The sequence below is a fragment of the Peromyscus eremicus genome, chromosome 10, assembly GCF_949786415.1.
Source record: "Peromyscus eremicus chromosome 10, PerEre_H2_v1, whole genome shotgun sequence".
In the NCBI taxonomy this organism is placed as follows: Eukaryota; Metazoa; Chordata; class Mammalia; order Rodentia; family Cricetidae; genus Peromyscus; species Peromyscus eremicus.
In genome coordinates this window covers 96,422,461-96,440,113 of record NC_081426.1, presented here as the reverse complement: position 1 = coordinate 96,440,113, position 17,653 = coordinate 96,422,461, and the positions used below count along the sequence as shown (strand labels likewise).

The 17,653-nt window shown below is 35.9% G+C and overlaps 1 protein-coding gene across 6 annotated transcripts in view; it reads right to left on the bottom strand.

Moving 5' to 3' along the window:
- The window catches only part of Ccdc18 (coiled-coil domain containing 18), a 128,279-nt gene that overhangs the window by 17,275 nt on the left and 93,351 nt on the right, over positions 1–17,653 (bottom strand). For all 6 annotated transcript variants that reach the window (XR_009381674.1, XR_009381673.1, XM_059274933.1 and 3 more), the window contains exons 24-28: positions 17,491–17,607; positions 14,126–14,269; positions 10,684–10,887; positions 7,194–7,331; positions 842–1,042 (exon numbers count right to left, since the gene is read on the bottom strand). Coding sequence is in view for 4 of the 6 variants with exons in the window: in XM_059274933.1 (XP_059130916.1) it covers positions 842–1,042; positions 7,194–7,331; positions 10,684–10,887; positions 14,126–14,269; positions 17,491–17,607 (804 nt within the window). In the remaining 2 variants the exon portion in view is untranslated. The remainder of the gene's footprint in view (positions 1–841; positions 1,043–7,193; positions 7,332–10,683; positions 10,888–14,125; positions 14,270–17,490; positions 17,608–17,653) is intronic.

The window sequence follows — 17,653 nt, the reverse complement described above, 5'->3', positions numbered from 1 at the left end:
ACCTGCCTGCCTCCTGAGTGCTGGGATTAAAGGTATGCACCACCACTGTCTGGTCAGTGTGTTCATTCTTAACAAACGTATGCATACACAGTGTTTAGCCTAAACATTCTATTAATGCAGAAGACTGAATCCAGAGCATCCTTCATGGTAAGCAGAGACTCTGCCACTAAGCTGTATTGTCAGGTCCTACATATAATTTTAGATTATGTCTATCATATGTACCTAGTACTATAAATATAAACTGTATTATAAAAGAAGGATGAGTTACTCAGCTAAGTACAAAACTAGAAATATATATATATATATAAAGTATTAGATGATTTTATATCTTTTTCAATAACTTCTATTTTGCTACCACTCTATTTTTCTTTTGTAAAGGGCTTCAATGAATATTTAAGCATCCATAATGTTAATTTCAAACTCCACACAAATTGCCATAATCAAAACAGATGAACAGACAGCCTAAGCTATTTTAAAAGCATCTATATTTAAACACAGTTTTTAAAAAGTTCTGAATATATTCTTATATTTTTACTTACAATTTTCAAAGGAATTTTATTGAACTGATTTTGCAAAATGCTTCAACTTTTTTTTAAGGCACATCAGATATAAAACCTACTATACTAAATGTTATAAATGGAATCATTTATATTTAAACATATATAAATTATTTTGTGGTAATATCATGTATATCGTAATAGTATCTTGTATTTGTCTTCTAAACAAGATGTACTTTGTTTCAAGTCAATAATTGATCATGTAGACCTCTATAAATGGGAACAAGAAAAATAAATCATTTATTTCACAAATATTATTTCATTTCTTTCATATGTTTACTTACTTTAATAAGTAATGCTTCATTTGCAGCTTCAATGACTTCATTTCTGTCTTGAACTTGTTGATGCAAATTGCTTACAGTATCCTGAGCTTCTTCTAATTCAAGTTTTGCTTTCTCTAGTTGTTCGTTTAGTTGTTGAACAGAAGTCTTTTGAGAGTCAGCAGAAATTTTCCACTTTGTATGGTTTTCTTGATGTGAAATCATCTTTACAGTCCCAAAATTGTAAAAAGAAAGCAGAGTGGAGTTGTTTTCAACATTTTAATACTTGCTACTATTATTTTTCCTTAAGAGATCAAAATTACATCTGATTTCACACTAAATACAATATTCAAGGAAAAAAAGAACATAGTCTTACATTCACTTAACCGTTAACCATATACCATATTTGGATTCTGATTTACATAAATAAACTATAAAGAAATTTTTTTAGACAACTGGAGAAATCTGAATAATTACTGGACATTTGATATAAAGAAAATACTCTCATAGTTGGGTGTGGTGGCACATGTCTTTAATCCCAGCACTCCAGAGGCAGAGGCAGTTGGATTTCTTTGAGTTCTAAGACAGCCTGAACTACATAGTGAGTTTCAGGAAATCCAGGGCTTATAGAGAGAGACTCTGTCTCAAAAAACAAACAACAACTCAAACCAAACCAAACCAACCCAACACAAATCAAAAAAGGGAGGGAGGGAGGGAGGGAGGGAGGGAAGGAGGGAGGGAGGGAGGGAAAAGGGAGGGAGAGAGAGAGAGAGAGAGAGAGAGAGAGAGAGAGAGAGAGAGGGAGGGAGGGAGAGAAAGAGAGAGAGAGGGAGGGAGGGAGGGAGGAAGGAAGGAGAAAGAAAATACTTGAGAGAGTGGGACATCTGTGGCTTCAGGTCATAATGTTGGTAGTGTTGACCAGCAGGGAGCAAATTAAAAATGGATGAGGTTGAGAACTGCAAGAAGATTTTTGTTCAGAAGTGTGTCCAGGGCTATACTGTGGAAAAGGAATGCAAGAATAGGACTGGAACAAATCTCCATGAGCTGCTTGGGAAGAAGATGGGTCAGGCCATCTAGTGCCAACAAGGTATTGCCTGAGGAAAGGATACTGATGGAGGATTTGGAGAAACCCAAAAAGTTTATCTGTGGAACAAAGTGATTTTCTTCAGAATCAACAAGAGTGTGCTGGCTAGTTTTATGTCAACTTGACACAAGCTAGATTCACTGAAGAAGAGAGAGCCTCAATTAATAAAATGCCTTTATATGACTGGGCTATAGAAAAGCCTGTGTTTTCATTTTTTTTCTTTCTTTCTTTTTTTTTTTCTTTTTGGTTTTTAGAGACAGGGTTTCTCTGTGTAGCCCTGGCTGTACTGGAACTCACTCTGTAGACCATGCTGGCCTCTGCCTCCAGAGTGCTGGGATTAAAGGCTTGCATCACCACTGCTGGGCTTGTAGGGTATTTTAATTAGCAGTTGATGGGGGAGGGCCCAGCCCATTGTGGGTGGGGCCACCCCTGGGTTCAGACAAGCTCTGGGGAACAAGCCAGTAAGCTACACCCCTCCATGGCCTCTGCATCAGCTCCTGCCCCTAGGCTCCTGCATTGTTTGAGTTCCTGTCCTGACTTCCTTTGATGATGTAAGCCAAATAAACCCTTTTCTCTCCATCTTGTTTTTGTTCATCGTGTTTCATCATAGCAATAGTAACCCTCACTAAGAAAGGGAGAAAGGGCAGACCTAACCGTTTGTCTTAAAAGGCTACTAATGAGTAATTGCCACTGCCCTATACATTACATAACAAATTTCTCATGGCTTTTAATGTGTAGCATATTTAATTCATACACCAGAATTAAATCATGAATACTAACAGAATATTTTTGTTACAGGATATTTGGTCACACTGTGAACCCCGAGATAGCATTATTTACGGGAAAAATCTTTTTCTTGTTGTGGTGTGGCTCAGCCTTAGCACACATCTTTAATCCAAGAGCTTTCTGTTTTAATACTGTAAACAGGATTAAATAAAGTCAACCATAGGTCAAGAGGAGGAGCAAGCAACCAGTTGGCAGAAGGTGAACATAGGATAATTAAGAAAAAACCATAAAGAGTAAGAAGGAATCAAGAGGACAGATAGAGAGACGCACAGGAAGTAGAAGGGAGGACATTTAGTTTAAGGGGGTGGTTGGAGATGGCAGGGAAGAAGGAGAGGGCTTAGGGAACACCAGTGGAGGAGGAAGGCCAGCTGGGTGCTTTCCCTGCCTAACTGAGCTAGCAGGCTCTCACCCCAGCACCTGGCTCCTGAGTCTTTATTGGTAAAATCAAACAACTGAAAATTTGTTAAAAACAACATATTTTTGTTGGACAGTCCTGATTTAAGTAAAATTGGCTTGTAGTAATGTGGATATGATCTTTTAAAAAACACAACAGCTTCTGCTCCATAAATGCTATTGTTGCAAGAATCTTTCTGGAATAAGCACTCTGATTCCAGTGAGAGTGGAAGAGAAGAGATGACACTGGTGGACAAGGCCAGGACAGCTCCTGAAGTGCGTTGGCTCTGGGTCTAGGTTTGCATCTCATTTTATATCTGACACCAGAAGGTAGGGTGGACAAGCAAGTAGGAGTTTACAGAACATGCATGGCAGTCGGCAGGTTGTTAAGGGCAATGACTCATTGTTTCAGCTATTTCACCAGGTTATTATGTTCCAGGTAACAAGTAAATCATGCTTGGCAAATAAGTAATATAAGCAGTGATTTAAGTAAAGCACTAAATAAATCAGTATCTAATAATTCATCTTTTTTACCTTATTATACTTCATGATCACTGCTTTCCCTTTCTCAAGATAGGATTGGACTTTATTAATCTTCGCTTTTATCCAAAGATGGGGGATGTCACCTCAAAACCCATACTTAATTTATATTATACTTAAGTTTATATAACTGGCTATATAAATATATTTAAACACTGGTAAACATCTCTTTACTGTCTCAGAACCAAGCAGAAGACTCACTGTCTTCACTGGCCTGGTACAGGCAATATGGTTAAACATCAGGAAGCAACTGTCTGCTCTTGAAAATACCAATTGGAATTCCCTATGGACTGAATGCATTTTAGGGTGGTTTATGTATAATATTACATAAAGAATATTTAACACTTAACAAAAAAAGTTCTCAATTTTGTGATGTGAAAATACCACTGCAGTTTATTAGAACATTTTTTTCAAACAGCCCTTCAATTAGAAGTAATTAATAAACCGGGAGGTGGTGACACATGTCTTTAATCTCAGCACTTGGGAGGCAAAGACAGGTGAATCTCTGTGATTTGAGGCCAGACTGTTCCACAGAGAAACCCTGTCTCAAAAAAAAAAATTTAAAAAAAGAAATAATAGTTCAATTGATAAACTATTGATACATGGATTTACTTATCAAAATAGTATATGACTGGGAGGATGGTAGGAAAGTGAGTGAGGGTAAAGATATATTGACCATACTTCCAAAAATGCCTAAAATTATCTGAGTTTTATATCTAGTGACCTGGTATGATTACTACCAATGTTCTTTTTCATACCCCAAAGTATTCCCTTTAAATAAAAGAAAAAGTAAGTAATTTGTCACAATTGATATGGAGATTTATTCTATTTCTATTATTCCATCCATTTTAATGTTTAAATTTTTCTGTAATAAGTACTTAATATAAAATAGCAAAAATCATTCTCACTCCACAATAATTTTGCAATTATTAAATGATTTTTCTGATGAATCTGAAACCTAAATTTTGGGTTGGCCAAACTTTTTTTTTTTTTTTTTTTTTTTTGGTTTTTCGAGACAGGGTTTCTCTGTGTAGCTTTGTGCCTCTCCTGGAAATCACTTGGTAGCCCAGGCTGGCCTCGAACTCACAGAGATTCGCCTGGCTCTGCCTCCCGAGTGCTGGGATTAAAGGCGTGCGCCACCACCGCCCGGCATACATTTTTTTTTTTAAAGAAAGAAAAAAAACAGTGTTAAAATTAGTAATTCCTAGAGCTGGTGAGATGCCTCAGTAGTTAAGAGCACTAGCTCTTCCAGAGGACTAGGGTTCATTTCCAACACCGGTTTCAGGGCATTCAACATCCTCTTCTGGCCCCCTCAGAGACTTCACACCCATAGTACACAGAAACACATTCAGGCAAAAGACTCATACACATAAAATTAAAAATAAAAACTGGCAATTCCTTTTAAAACTATTACTGCAATAGTATATCTACCCTTTCCTGAACAGAAACGAAGGAGGAGTGGACTAGGGGGTTGGAGGTGGGAACAGAGAGGTGAGGGGGGACTGGGAGAAAAAGAGGGAGTAGAAACTGCAGCCAGGATGTAAAATAATAGCATATCTTCTCATTTTATATATATTTACTTATTTATTAGGGTTTCTTGAGACATGATCTCATGTAGCCCAAACTGGCCTCAAACCCTTGCTATGTAGCCAAGGATGACCTTGAACTTCTGTTTCTCTCAAATGCTGGGATTACAGGCATGTACAAGTGTGCCTGGTTCGGCCCTCTCATTTTATATAGAAACAACACATACACTTTAAAACTAAATCTTTGTTAACAATTAAATAGAAAAAATATTTTATACAAATTATATATGTCGTACTTAAAAATATTATCCCCACATACTAAAAAACACTAAAATCTCTTTTAAAGATATTTATTTTATTTTTAACTCGTGTGTGTGTGTGTGTGTGTGTGTGTGTGTGTGTGTGTGTGTGTAAGTAAATAGGTTAGCAAATGCTTGCAAAAGCCAGAGGCATCAGCTCTGCAGGCACTGGAGTTACAGGTGGGTGTAAGCCACTGATACAGGTGCTGAGAATCAAAGGTCCTTTGAAGAGCAATTAGGTTCTTAATTGCTGAGTCATATCTCCAACCCTGAATTTCATTTTATTTTTTAATTTTATGTGTATGAGTATTTTGCTACATGTATGCCTGGTGCCCGTGGAGGTCAGAAGATGGTGTCATATCACCTTGGAACTAGAGTTATAGACATTGGTGAGCTGCTACTTGAGTGCTGGGGAATGAATCTGGATCCTCTGCAAGAGAAGCATTTCTAGCTGAGTCATAGCTCTAGCCCCTGGAACTATTTGTTTAAACAATTTTTATGAATTATCTGCTTATACTTAACTTTAGGTAATTTATAAAATTAATGGCTTAAAGTGGATAACTACAGACAACAGATTAGAGCATCTGAGCAGTAAATGGCAAATACCTAAAATGGACTAATAGTTGCTTCTGATAATAAAAGGTTACAAATAGTATAAGAAGTGTATTCTTAAACAGCTTGAAACTGTGTTTCATTTTGCAGGCATTAAGTTTTTAAAGAGATCTGAATCTAAATGTACTTAAATAAGATATAAGTTACAAGTGCCCCTGTCCCTACCTCAAAGCCTCACAAAAGCTGGGTATAGTGGCATACATCTTTAATTCTAGCACCCAGGAGGCAGAGGCAGGCAAATCTGTCAGTTCATGGTCAGCCTGTTCTACATAGTGAGTTCCAGGATAGCCAGCGCTACATAATGAGACACTGTTTCAAGGAAAAAAGAAAAGTTTAATACAAATGCATTTGTAGTCTTTGTTTTACAGAAAAATGCTTTCTTAGCACCAAACTCAATAAATATTAAGAAATGAAAGATTTGGGGTAATATTTTCAAATGTTTTAAAAAATAAAAAATACTTTAATTAATAATACTGTTCATTTTTATAAAGGTTCAGAACATATTGATAAAACGATTCTAGTACTACTTCTCTAATTTACTATCAGACCAGAGGTTAGAAATTACAAAGTGAGTTCGAGGCCAGCCTGGGCTACCAAGTGAGTTCCAGGAAAGGCGCAAAGCTACACAGAGAAACCCTGTCTCGAAAAACCAAAAAAAAAAAAAAAAAATTACAAAGTGCTTTAGAGTATATTCACATCACATAAAATGGTTTATGTCTATAATTATTTCCAGTTTGTTTTCCACAAGTTCTACAGTCAATAATGATAAGTCAGACTCTAATAAAAGAACTTCACACATAGTAATTAATTTATTCCTTATGACAGTCCTATGAGATAGCTCTTATCATTATACACATCTTGGAGAGGTTAAATAAGGAGAGGTTATCCATGGTCATACAGTTATCAAACAGGACTTAGATTCAAGATGTCTGCCTCAAGAACTAGACCTCTTACATCTAGAGCACAATAACTTTTTAAGTGAAAGGATAGTAAGTGCAAGGTATGTATTTAACTTAAAAGGAAGATTACAATATATTAATTTACAATGAGAATTTCAAGAACTAGCCTCATAGTTCCATCTTAGTAGGTCAGTTCATTTCAGTAGGGCTACTGACACAGATTATATTTCTCTTTACCTCCATGTGATAAGCTTCTTTGAGAGACTGCACTTCTAAGGATAATTTCTTTATCTCCGCTTGCATTCTTGCTTCTAAATGAGCTTCACGTACTTGAGAAGCCCCTAGTTCTTCAGCCAAACGATTTCCATGAGCTTCCTTAAAAATGACATGTTGAATCAAAGTTATATAGGTAGCTGATTTGGTTTATCATAACTAAATGAATTCAGTGCCTTAGTGGAAACAAGCTAGTCTTTATGTAAGTAAATACACGTGCCAAGCTAGCTTTTTTAAGAAAAAGATTTATTTATTTATTTTATGTATGAGTGCTCTATGGACTTTATGCCAGAAGAGGGCATCAGATCTCATTACAGATGGTTGTGAGCTACCATGTGGTTGCTGGGAATTGAACTCAGGACCTCTGGAAGAGCAGCCCTCTCTCTGAGCCATCTCTCCAGCCCACCGAGCTAATTTGTATGATACACTTAAAATATAGACATTTTAGAGAAGACCAAAAGAAGGCATTAGTATATTATTTGCTACATGAGTTCACTAGCCAATACTTTCTGTGAAACAAAGACCCATAAAATGCTAACTTCAGCAAATAATTATCTCCATTTGGCAGATAACAGCCTCCTCTCAGGTGTTCCTGTGCATTTTTTTTCACCATATGGATTATTTGCTTTTTATAAGAATAATCTGTATTCTTTTTTAAATCTCTAGGCATGTTTTGGCCTGTATGTGCACAACTTGTGCGCCTGGTACCCATGGAGGCCATAAGAAGAGCTAACCCCTGGAACTGGAGCTACAGATCGTTGTTAGACAGATAGTTGTTAGCCACCATGTAGATGCGGGGAATTGAAGCTGGGTCCTCTAAAGAGCAACCAGGCAGCCAGTGCTCTGAACTGCTGAGCCATCTCTCCAGCCATGATATGCATTTTTATCCAAACCTACTTGTGTTAACTAGTACAAGTTGTGTTTGTGATTTTAGTAACAAAATTTTATTACATGTAGTAGTCCCCCCTTGAGTGAAAGAGGTTTTGTTTTTTGTTGTTTTACTCGCTGCAGTTTCAGCAACCTGAAGTCAACAACAGTCCAAAGATAATAAATATGAAATTACAGAAATAAACAATTTATAGGTTGAACATTGTAAACTGTTCTAAACAGCCTGATGACCATGAATCATCTGTTTGTCCAGCATAGCTACACTGTTTTCTACCTGCTTGTTTATTGGTTATCATGTTATCATAATACCTGTGTTCCAGGAACCCTCATTTGATTTAGTACTGGCCCAGAAGTGCCTATCTCAAAGAGTACAGTATGTGTATATAGGGTTCAGTAACATCTGTAGTTTCATACATCTACTAAGGGCCTTTGAAATGTGCATCCATCATGGATAAGGGGAAACATTGATGAAATATGTATGGAAATATTTTAAAGTAAGAACTAAGTTAAAAGTTTGAAACAACTCAACAAGAGTTACAAACATCTGCTATCCATTTAGAACCAGTCGAAACTGTTACAAACTATTTGGAAGTAACACACACATTCCCCCAACAACAAGAACAAAACCAGATATTCTATAATTTTAAGTCTCCCTCTACTAGAAAGAAACTAAAATAACTACAGAGAATGGAATATCACTATGGCTTATGTAAACAGACTAAATAAAATTCAAATCAGATTATTCATAAAAGGAATCAATATTTGACCCAAACCAAAAGATAAATATGAATCTACATTTAGTTTAGGATTAAATTGTATTATAAAACTTTCAATTTAAATAATCTCTCATTTAAACTTATTTTGAGAAATGAGTTTAGCTTATCAAATAAAACAAATTATACTAAACTCAGAAATTACCAACAAAGAATAGAAATGAGATAAAAGTAGACTATGGTGATATTTTATTTGTACTGAAATGTGTACTGAAAAGCTGAACATGGAGGATAGATTCAGAACTTTTGTTTAAAAAAAAAAAGAAAAAGAAAAAAGAGAATATAGATATGAGGTAGATCATCAAATCTACTCTGAGAAATAAGATAAATAAGATAAATGGGTAGATAATAGAATCTACTCTAAAAAGAAAAAGGAGGAAGATATAAAAATGACAAAAGGTAGATTACTGAATCTATTATGAAAAGAAAAAATACTTTTAAAAAGGAACTACTTGTTTTACATAGGATAAGTAATGAAAATTTTTGTCTGAGTTTATCAAATATTATTGGACTGGACATTGTCAAAATATATAATGAAGTTTTTATCAGAATCTGTCAAATGTTAGTGGACTAGACATTGTTAATGTAACTCCTGACTGTATATATTGTATATACTTATTGGATAGTTTTTCTTGTATTAGTTATAATCTTTTTTTAATTTTAGACAAAAAAGGGGAAATGTGGTGGTATTGTGTTCCCCGAAATATTGTGTACTCTAATAAACTTATCTGGGGTCAGAGACAGAACAGCCACAATATTAAACATAGAGGATAGGCAGTGGTAGCACACACCTTTAATCCTAGCATTCCAGAGTCAGAAATCCATATGTTCAAGGATACAGCCAAGAATGGTGACTCAAGCCTTTAATCCCAGGGAGTGATGATAGAAAGCAGGAAGGTATATAAGGCGTGAGAACCAGAAACTAGAAGCATTTTGGCTAGTTAAGCTTTTAGGCTCGGGAGCAGCAGTTCAGCTGAGACCCATTCTGGATGAGGGCACAGAGGCTTCCAGTCTGAGGAAAGAGGATCAGCTGAGGAACTGGCAAGGTGAGGTAGCTGTGGCTTGTTCTGCTTCTCTGATCTTCCAGCATTCGCCCCAATAACTGGCCTCAGGTTTGATTTTATTAATAAGTACCTTTAAGATTCATGCTACTGTAGACACTTTCCCATTTTTATGTAAACACTCAGATACCTGTTATATCACTAATAAATTTTCCTATATATTCTTAGTTACTCTAATAATCCAGAAATGTGAATAAAAATATAACTAAGCCTAACAAAAACTAAAGGTAAAAATGTTTTAAATATATTCCTATGATGAATTACTAAGCATTAAGAGAAAGCAGAAAACTTACAAGAATTTCCAGAATAAAAATAAACATTTTACTCAAGGTCTAATTATTAAACCAAGTCTATCAATCTAAACACTCTTTAAATGAGTTGCTAACTTTTAAAGAAATAATTTTTTGTTAGTACTCTTGATTTTTAATATACTTTACCATCACAGAGCATCTGAACTGAGGTTTTTGTAACACTTAAAATTTTTGACAGTTTTTACTTAGAAGATGACTCAAACACTTGAAAATCTAAAAGCGCTAAATACCTCAACTTACTGAGAACTAGTGTAGCCAGAATTCATTTATGAAGGGTTTTTATTATAAAATATTATATTACAAAGAATTTAAAACCTAAATATAATAAGTTAAACTTTTTCTTTAAAAAACTGTAGTAATATGTATATAACATAAAATTAAAAATTCCTCAGTAATATAAAATTATTTAAAATAGGATTACTTTTTCTTTAGAGAGTTGCTTTATATCCTCCAATTCACTAGAGAGTCTTTCTATTTCTCTCTGCGCTTGGACTTCTTGGCGACGAGCCTCCACCAGTTCAGAACGAGAGCTCTGCATTTGCTCCTGGGTTAGTCTTAATTCTTGCCCCAAATCAATGACCTCCTTGTACTGGGTAGCAATGTACTCTTCCTGCTCTTTTATAACCTGAAAAGCATAAGATATTTGTGTGTTTCAAAATGAAATATATAGTTATAAAGTATATACATACAATTTGCTTCCTTGTTTTCATAGGAGAATTTCCCTACAATTATATCTTTATAAAACATACAATAAAACCAGTATCTCCCACTATAATATTTTTTAAAGCCTTACTGATAATAAAATGACAAAACTATAATAAACTGGGAACGTTTTTCACCCTAGGGATTAAACCTAGAGCCTCAACATGCTGACCAAGTGCTCTGTCACCCACACATCCTCAGCCCCTTTTTACTTTTTAATTTTATTTGTTTGTTCGTGTTTTTTGAGACAGTTTCTTTAAGTAACAGCCCTGGCTGTCCTGGAACTCGCTCTGTAGACCAGGCTGGCCTCAAACTTAGAGATCCACCAGCCTCTGGCTCCAAAGTTCTAGGATTAAAGGCATGCGCCACCACGCCTGGCCTCCAGCCACATTTAAAAACTGCATTTTGAAAGAAGGTTTCTCAGACTGGTCTCAGACTTCTGGTCTTCTGTCTCACCATTCTGGGTGGGCAGAATAACAGGCATGTACTTTGACAGCAAGAACTTTATTTACTTATCTATCTTAGTTGGGGGGTCTTGCTACCTTGCCCAGGTTTGCCTAGAAAGACACTGAGTAGTCTCGGCTAACCTTCAACTTGAGATCCTTCTTCCAGAATGCTGAGATTAGAGATATATACCACCACTCTAACTGAAATATTCTGCATGACTTTAATGCACACAAGTTATATAACCTTTTATCATAATGCATGTACCATTTACAAAACAGTATCAAATACTAAGACCAGAAACAAACAAACAAATAAAAAACCATAACATTTGATTATTTAAACTAATTGGGCTATACAGTGAGTCCCTGTCTCACAAAACGAGGTGAGAGGAGGGGAGTTTGTAGCTCATTTAGTAGAGCTTGACTAACATTCCCAAAACTCTGGGTTCTCACCTCAGCACCATATAAAACCAAGTATGGTAGCACACAATGCAATCCCAGGACTTGTGGGAAAAGGAGGAGATCAGAAGAGAGTTTAAAGTCATCTTCTACTACACAGGGAGTTCAAAACTAGTCTGAGCTACATAAGACCCCGTCTCAAAAAACAAAACAAAAACAAGTAGATGGCTCCTGAAAAATGACCTCTTCAGGAATAATACCCAAGACTGTCTTCAAGCCTACACAAACATGAGTGCATACTCCTATAATAGATAGATAGATAGATAGATAGATAGATAGATAGATAGATAGATAGATGATAGGTACTGGCATGGAATATAGAATTAAAATTCACAATCTACACATCTGGTTGTAGATTCTCTATGAAGGTGAACATTGTCACTTCAGCTATTATTCCTTCTGAAATGTTATTAAACATTTAAATTCCTAGTAAACAACAGGTTAAGTATTTCTTATCTGGAAACCCAAAATCAGAAATACTCCCCATGACCCCCCAAAAAAACTTTGTATTAATTTGACTGAGATAGAAAATTCCACACTATAGCCGGGCGGTGGTGGAGCACACCTTTAATCCCAGCACTCAGGAGGCAGAGGCAGGTGGATCTCTGTGAGTTCGGGGCCAGCCTGGGCTACCAAGTGAGTTCCAGGAAAGGTGCAAAGCTACACAGAAAAACCCTGCCTCAAAAAACCAAAAAAAAAAAAAAAAAAAAAAAAAAAAATTCCACACTATGAAACTTTTTGATAAATAAGCTTATTAAAATAATCTATAAATTATTTTCATATGAGATATATATAGTAAATATAAAACATGTATGCATTCAGATTTGAGCAATTCTGAAGACATAAATACTCCAAAATCCAAAGAAACTCAAACTACAAAACAATTCTAACTAAAATTAAAATAAAACCTGAGGCAGGTTTGACAGAGTTAATGACACTTGACTTCAAGGAAGAAAATGGAAAAAAGCAAGTACTAATTACTAGAGCCTTAGTATCTGGCATTTAGGCCCAGGATATAAATGAATATAATTAGCTATGCAAATAATTTTAGTCATTCACTGTTAGGAAACCAACATGACAGGGCCATCAATCATTTCTACCACACTGTTGTCCAAACTTGCTCTTAGAGACTCTGCTTCACTTATGTTTATAATTAACTCAATAAATAATAACTCATGCTTAGTACATGATAATATACAGCTAAGGATGGTCAGAAAACAGGAATGGAAAAGGAGACAAAGTGCCTTCTCTAACACAGTTTATGTTCTATAGGGAGAGACATAAGCAACCAAACACAATAGTGATTGCTGAAATTCCAAAGTTTTTGACAATGAGAAAGTTATGTCCATTACAGCTCACAGAAACAAATTCACTTTTTAAAAAGACAAGGATGTTGAATAGATTCAACCACAATACACATTAAACTGATAACAAGTCATCAAGTTAACTATGATCCTCTGGTAACAAAGTGCTCTTGGCTGAAATAATACTCAGTTTTCATTTGTCAGTTTCTGGGTGAAATTCCTCAAGTCCCTGTAACTTTTTAGTATCTATATCTTCAATCCTAATGCACAGTATATTTACATATTAAATATTTATTGATAAAAAGCATATACTATGGATTTACTATGTAAAATATAACATGGCAAAGTTAGGGAACACAAAGCATATAAGACAGTGTCCTTGTCTACACCAAAACCAGCGTAATAAAATATTTTTAAAGGTCAAAAGAACTAACAGTATCTGGCACAAATAATTATTTTTTAAAAACTTAGAGCATAGTTTCTATATTTTAAAACCAAGGTGTTAAAATAAATAGAACCAGGGTGCTGGGAGATGTCATTATGTATGCTGTGAATATATGTTGTTCCCATTAGTTAATAAATAAGCTGCTCTGGCCTATGGCGAGGCAGATTGGATGCAGGCAGGAAAGAATAGAGACAAGAAAGAGAAAGGAAGAGTGTGAAGAGACGCCAGCACCGCTAGGAGAAGCAAGATGTGATAGTACCAGTAATGCCACGGCCACGTGGCAGCTTATAGATTAATAGAAATAAGTTAAGTTATAAGAACTAGCTAGCAAGAAGCCTGTCATAGGCCACACAATTTGTAAATAATATAAGCCTCTCTGTGTGTTTACTTGGGGGCGGGGGGAAGGGCGGCAAGGGACCCAAGAAACAAGGCTACACCAGGGTAAACACCTTAAACAAGCATATTCATTTCATTACTTTTCCCTTATGTATAAAATAACTTGCTTACACTTTCCATTTCTTTCATCCTCTGTTGTGTTCTTTCAGTCTCCTTTTTCAGTTGACTTATCTCCTGTTCATTCTGGAGCATTATAAACTCCTTTTCGCGAAGCTGTTCTTTGGCATTTTGCAACTTTTCATTTAAACTTTCTACCTGAATTTCAAACAGATGACCATTATTAATACAAATAAGAAAATATAATTTACTCATAACTGTGTTCTAAGTCAAACATCAACCACTTATGTATAAAATATCTAAAAGCAGGCAGAACATGGAGGTCCAAACTAGCAATGCAGCATTTTGGAGGTTGAGGCAGAAGGATAATGAGTTCAAAGCCAGACTAGACTACACAGTAAGACCCTGTCACAAAAATAAGAACAACAAAAATAACTAAAATCAAATTTTAAAAATTATTTTTCTGGGACTAAAGAGATGGCACAGTGGTTAAGTACACTTACTGCTTTTGCAGAGGACCTGGGTTCAGTTCCCAGCACCCACGTGGCATTGCACAACCATATGTAATTCTAGTTCTAAGGAATCTAGTGCCCTCTTCTGGCCTGAGGGTACTGTATGCACATGATTCATAAACATGCATGCAGGCAAAACACCCACTCACATAAAATAAAACTAAATCTCTAAAATATACTTTTCCTAGCAGGGTATGGTGATGCATGCCTTTAGTACCAACACTCAGGAAGCAGAAGGAGGCAGATCTACATGAGATTGAGGACAACCTGGTCTACAAAGTGAGTTCCAGGACAGCTAGGGCTTCACAGAGAAACCCTGTCTCAAAAAACAAAAACCAACCAAACAAAAAAAATCCACTTTTCTTAAGATGAACATAATTTGTAAGTATAAGAATTCTACATAATAAGATAATTATATATTCTATGAACACTTAAAATCCACTAAAAGATGAAAACCTAAATCATAATTTTCCCTTTAGTTAACATACAAAAAAATGGGTCCACATGTCATTTCAAGAGAGACATTCTTGTACTTTGCTAATTCATATTCACCCTGAATTACCTTCTCTTAACACCCCTGGTCATCTAGTTTGGCTACTTCCTCTTGTAAAATTTAATGTTAGATTTACTTTATGAGTGTCTGGCTACCTGTATATATGTGTACCACAAACATGTCAGGTATCAACGGAGGTCAGAAGAGGGAATAGAGCCTCTGAAAATGTTACTAAGAATGGTTGTGAACTACCATGTGGCTGTTAAGAACCAAACCTGGGTCTTCTCCAAGAGCAGCAAGTGCAATTATCCACTGAGACATTTCTCCAGTCCCATAATTCCCCTTTGAAATGATTCTATTCATAAGAGTAAACAAACAATACTGGCTTTTATTTTATGGCGTATTTCCCTTTATATAAAAATTTCCATTTCCATCCATTTTCCTACTGATGACCATGGAACAAACAAACAAACAAACAAAAAAAAACCCACAAAAAATCGTGTATAGTAAGCTATAAAGTTAAAAACTTGAGTAAAAGCCGGGCGTTGGTGGTGCACGCCTTTAATCCCAGCACTTGGGAGGCAGAGCCAGGCGGATCTCTGTGAGTTCGAGGCCAGCCTGGGCTACCAAGTGAGTTCCAGGAAAAGGCACAAAGCTACACAGAGAAACCCTGTCTCGAAAAACCAAAAAAAAAAAAAAAACTTGAGTAAAGGCTGGGTGGTGACACACACCTTTAATCCCAGGACTTGGGAGACAAAGGCAGGCAGATCTCTGTGAGTTTGAGGCCAGCCTGGTCCATAGAGGACAGCCAGGATTATTATACAGAGAAACTTTATTTTGAAAAACCAATTAAAAAGAAAAGAAAAATTTGAGTAAATATAAAAATAATAAATAAAATAAAGGAAGGAGACAGCAAAAGGGGAAAAAGAAAGAAGCTATCTTAAAGGAAAAAAGAAAAATATTAGAAACATAGAATGAGAAGAGCAAGAGATAAAAATTCTGATCCTGCAGCAAAAATGTGTAAACAAAATTAGAGGATGTAAAAACTGTATTCGCTGTTTTTTACAACTAAATAAACATAATGTTAAAATTATAATAAAAAGAAGGGAAAAGAGATGCAAAAAGGGGGTATAGAAAGGCATTTAATAAAATGACAAAGTATTGGAGTAGTTTCTTTCTGGGTCCTCTCGTACTGAAGTCTAATAGGCGAGAATAAGTATGCAGGTGAAGTTTGAATCTCTTATGCTTTGTACTATTTAAGCAGATGCTTGGGACCAGTGAAGAGTCAGTTGTACAAGGTTGCGTGTGTGTGTGTTTGTGTGTGTGTACACCAAAAGCCACTTCTGGCTGCACTTAGTTTTGTAGCTTGTAAACCAGGCAGGTTCACAAACTCCAAACACGTCCCTGTTTGTAGTCCCTGGAGTTGCTACTAATTCTCCCGAGAGCATTTGGCTAGTCCAAGTTTCAAACCCTGTTCAATATTTAAACACCCCACAGGAGGAAGGATCCTCTGGAAACTGAGTGCTTCCACTGGACCTGAACTTCAGTTTAAAGTCCTACCAGTGGAAAACTACATGGAAGAAAGACAATCCCTGGATGACTACAGGCTTGGGGTTATCACTCTTCAGTTACCCAAGATGTTGGGGTCTGCTCCTCATTAGAGAGCAGGACAAAAGTACTATACTCATAATCTAAGCCTCCTACCACATAACTGAGTTCTCAGCATGTCCATGACTTATCCTGTTCATCTTGCCTAAATACAACAGTTTCCCACCCAGAGACTGTGGCCACAAGGTTCCCTGGCTAGTCATTATTCATTGTTTTCAGGTACCCAGAGCAGCTCAGTTTCAAATAATAGTTCTCTTCTGAAGATGACATCTAGCTATAGCCCTCAGTTTCTTTTCCAATGATGACTTGTCATACATGAGGAACCAAATACTCCAACTTCATTTAAGGCTTATGAGAATAATGAGCTTGTCCTAATGAGTCTGACACCTCCTCCCACAGGCAAATACTTCAATCACTATTTATACAAGTACACTAAACAAATGTAACATGGCTTTATAATTTTAAAGGTAATATATATGTAATATAAAAAATATAGAGAACACAAAGTTTCCTTCCCACATGATTTTTTCAGTTAGGTTCTAGAATTACTTGTAATTCCTACCAGAAATGTTTTATACCTATTCAAACATGTATATATTGTGATAAGTATATACATTGATATTCTATAAAAACAGCTATGTGCAGTGGTGTGTATGGGATCCCAGGGCACAGGAATTCCAGGCCAATTTGGGCAGCACAACAACATGCATCATCACAAACAACACCAAAAACACCGTGTGAATTCTGTACACACTCATGGTGTCAATTTTTAAACAATGTAAAATATGAAATTTTAAGATAATTACCTGTTTGTTGCATTCTTTAAGTTCTAATTCTGATTTCTCAAGAGTACCTTCTAATTTAATTATTTTTTGCTCCATTTCTCCTCTGTGCTCACGAATGGTCATATCCAAATGTGTAACCTAAACACAAGTAATATTAAGCTGGTTGCTCAATTTTATTTTAATG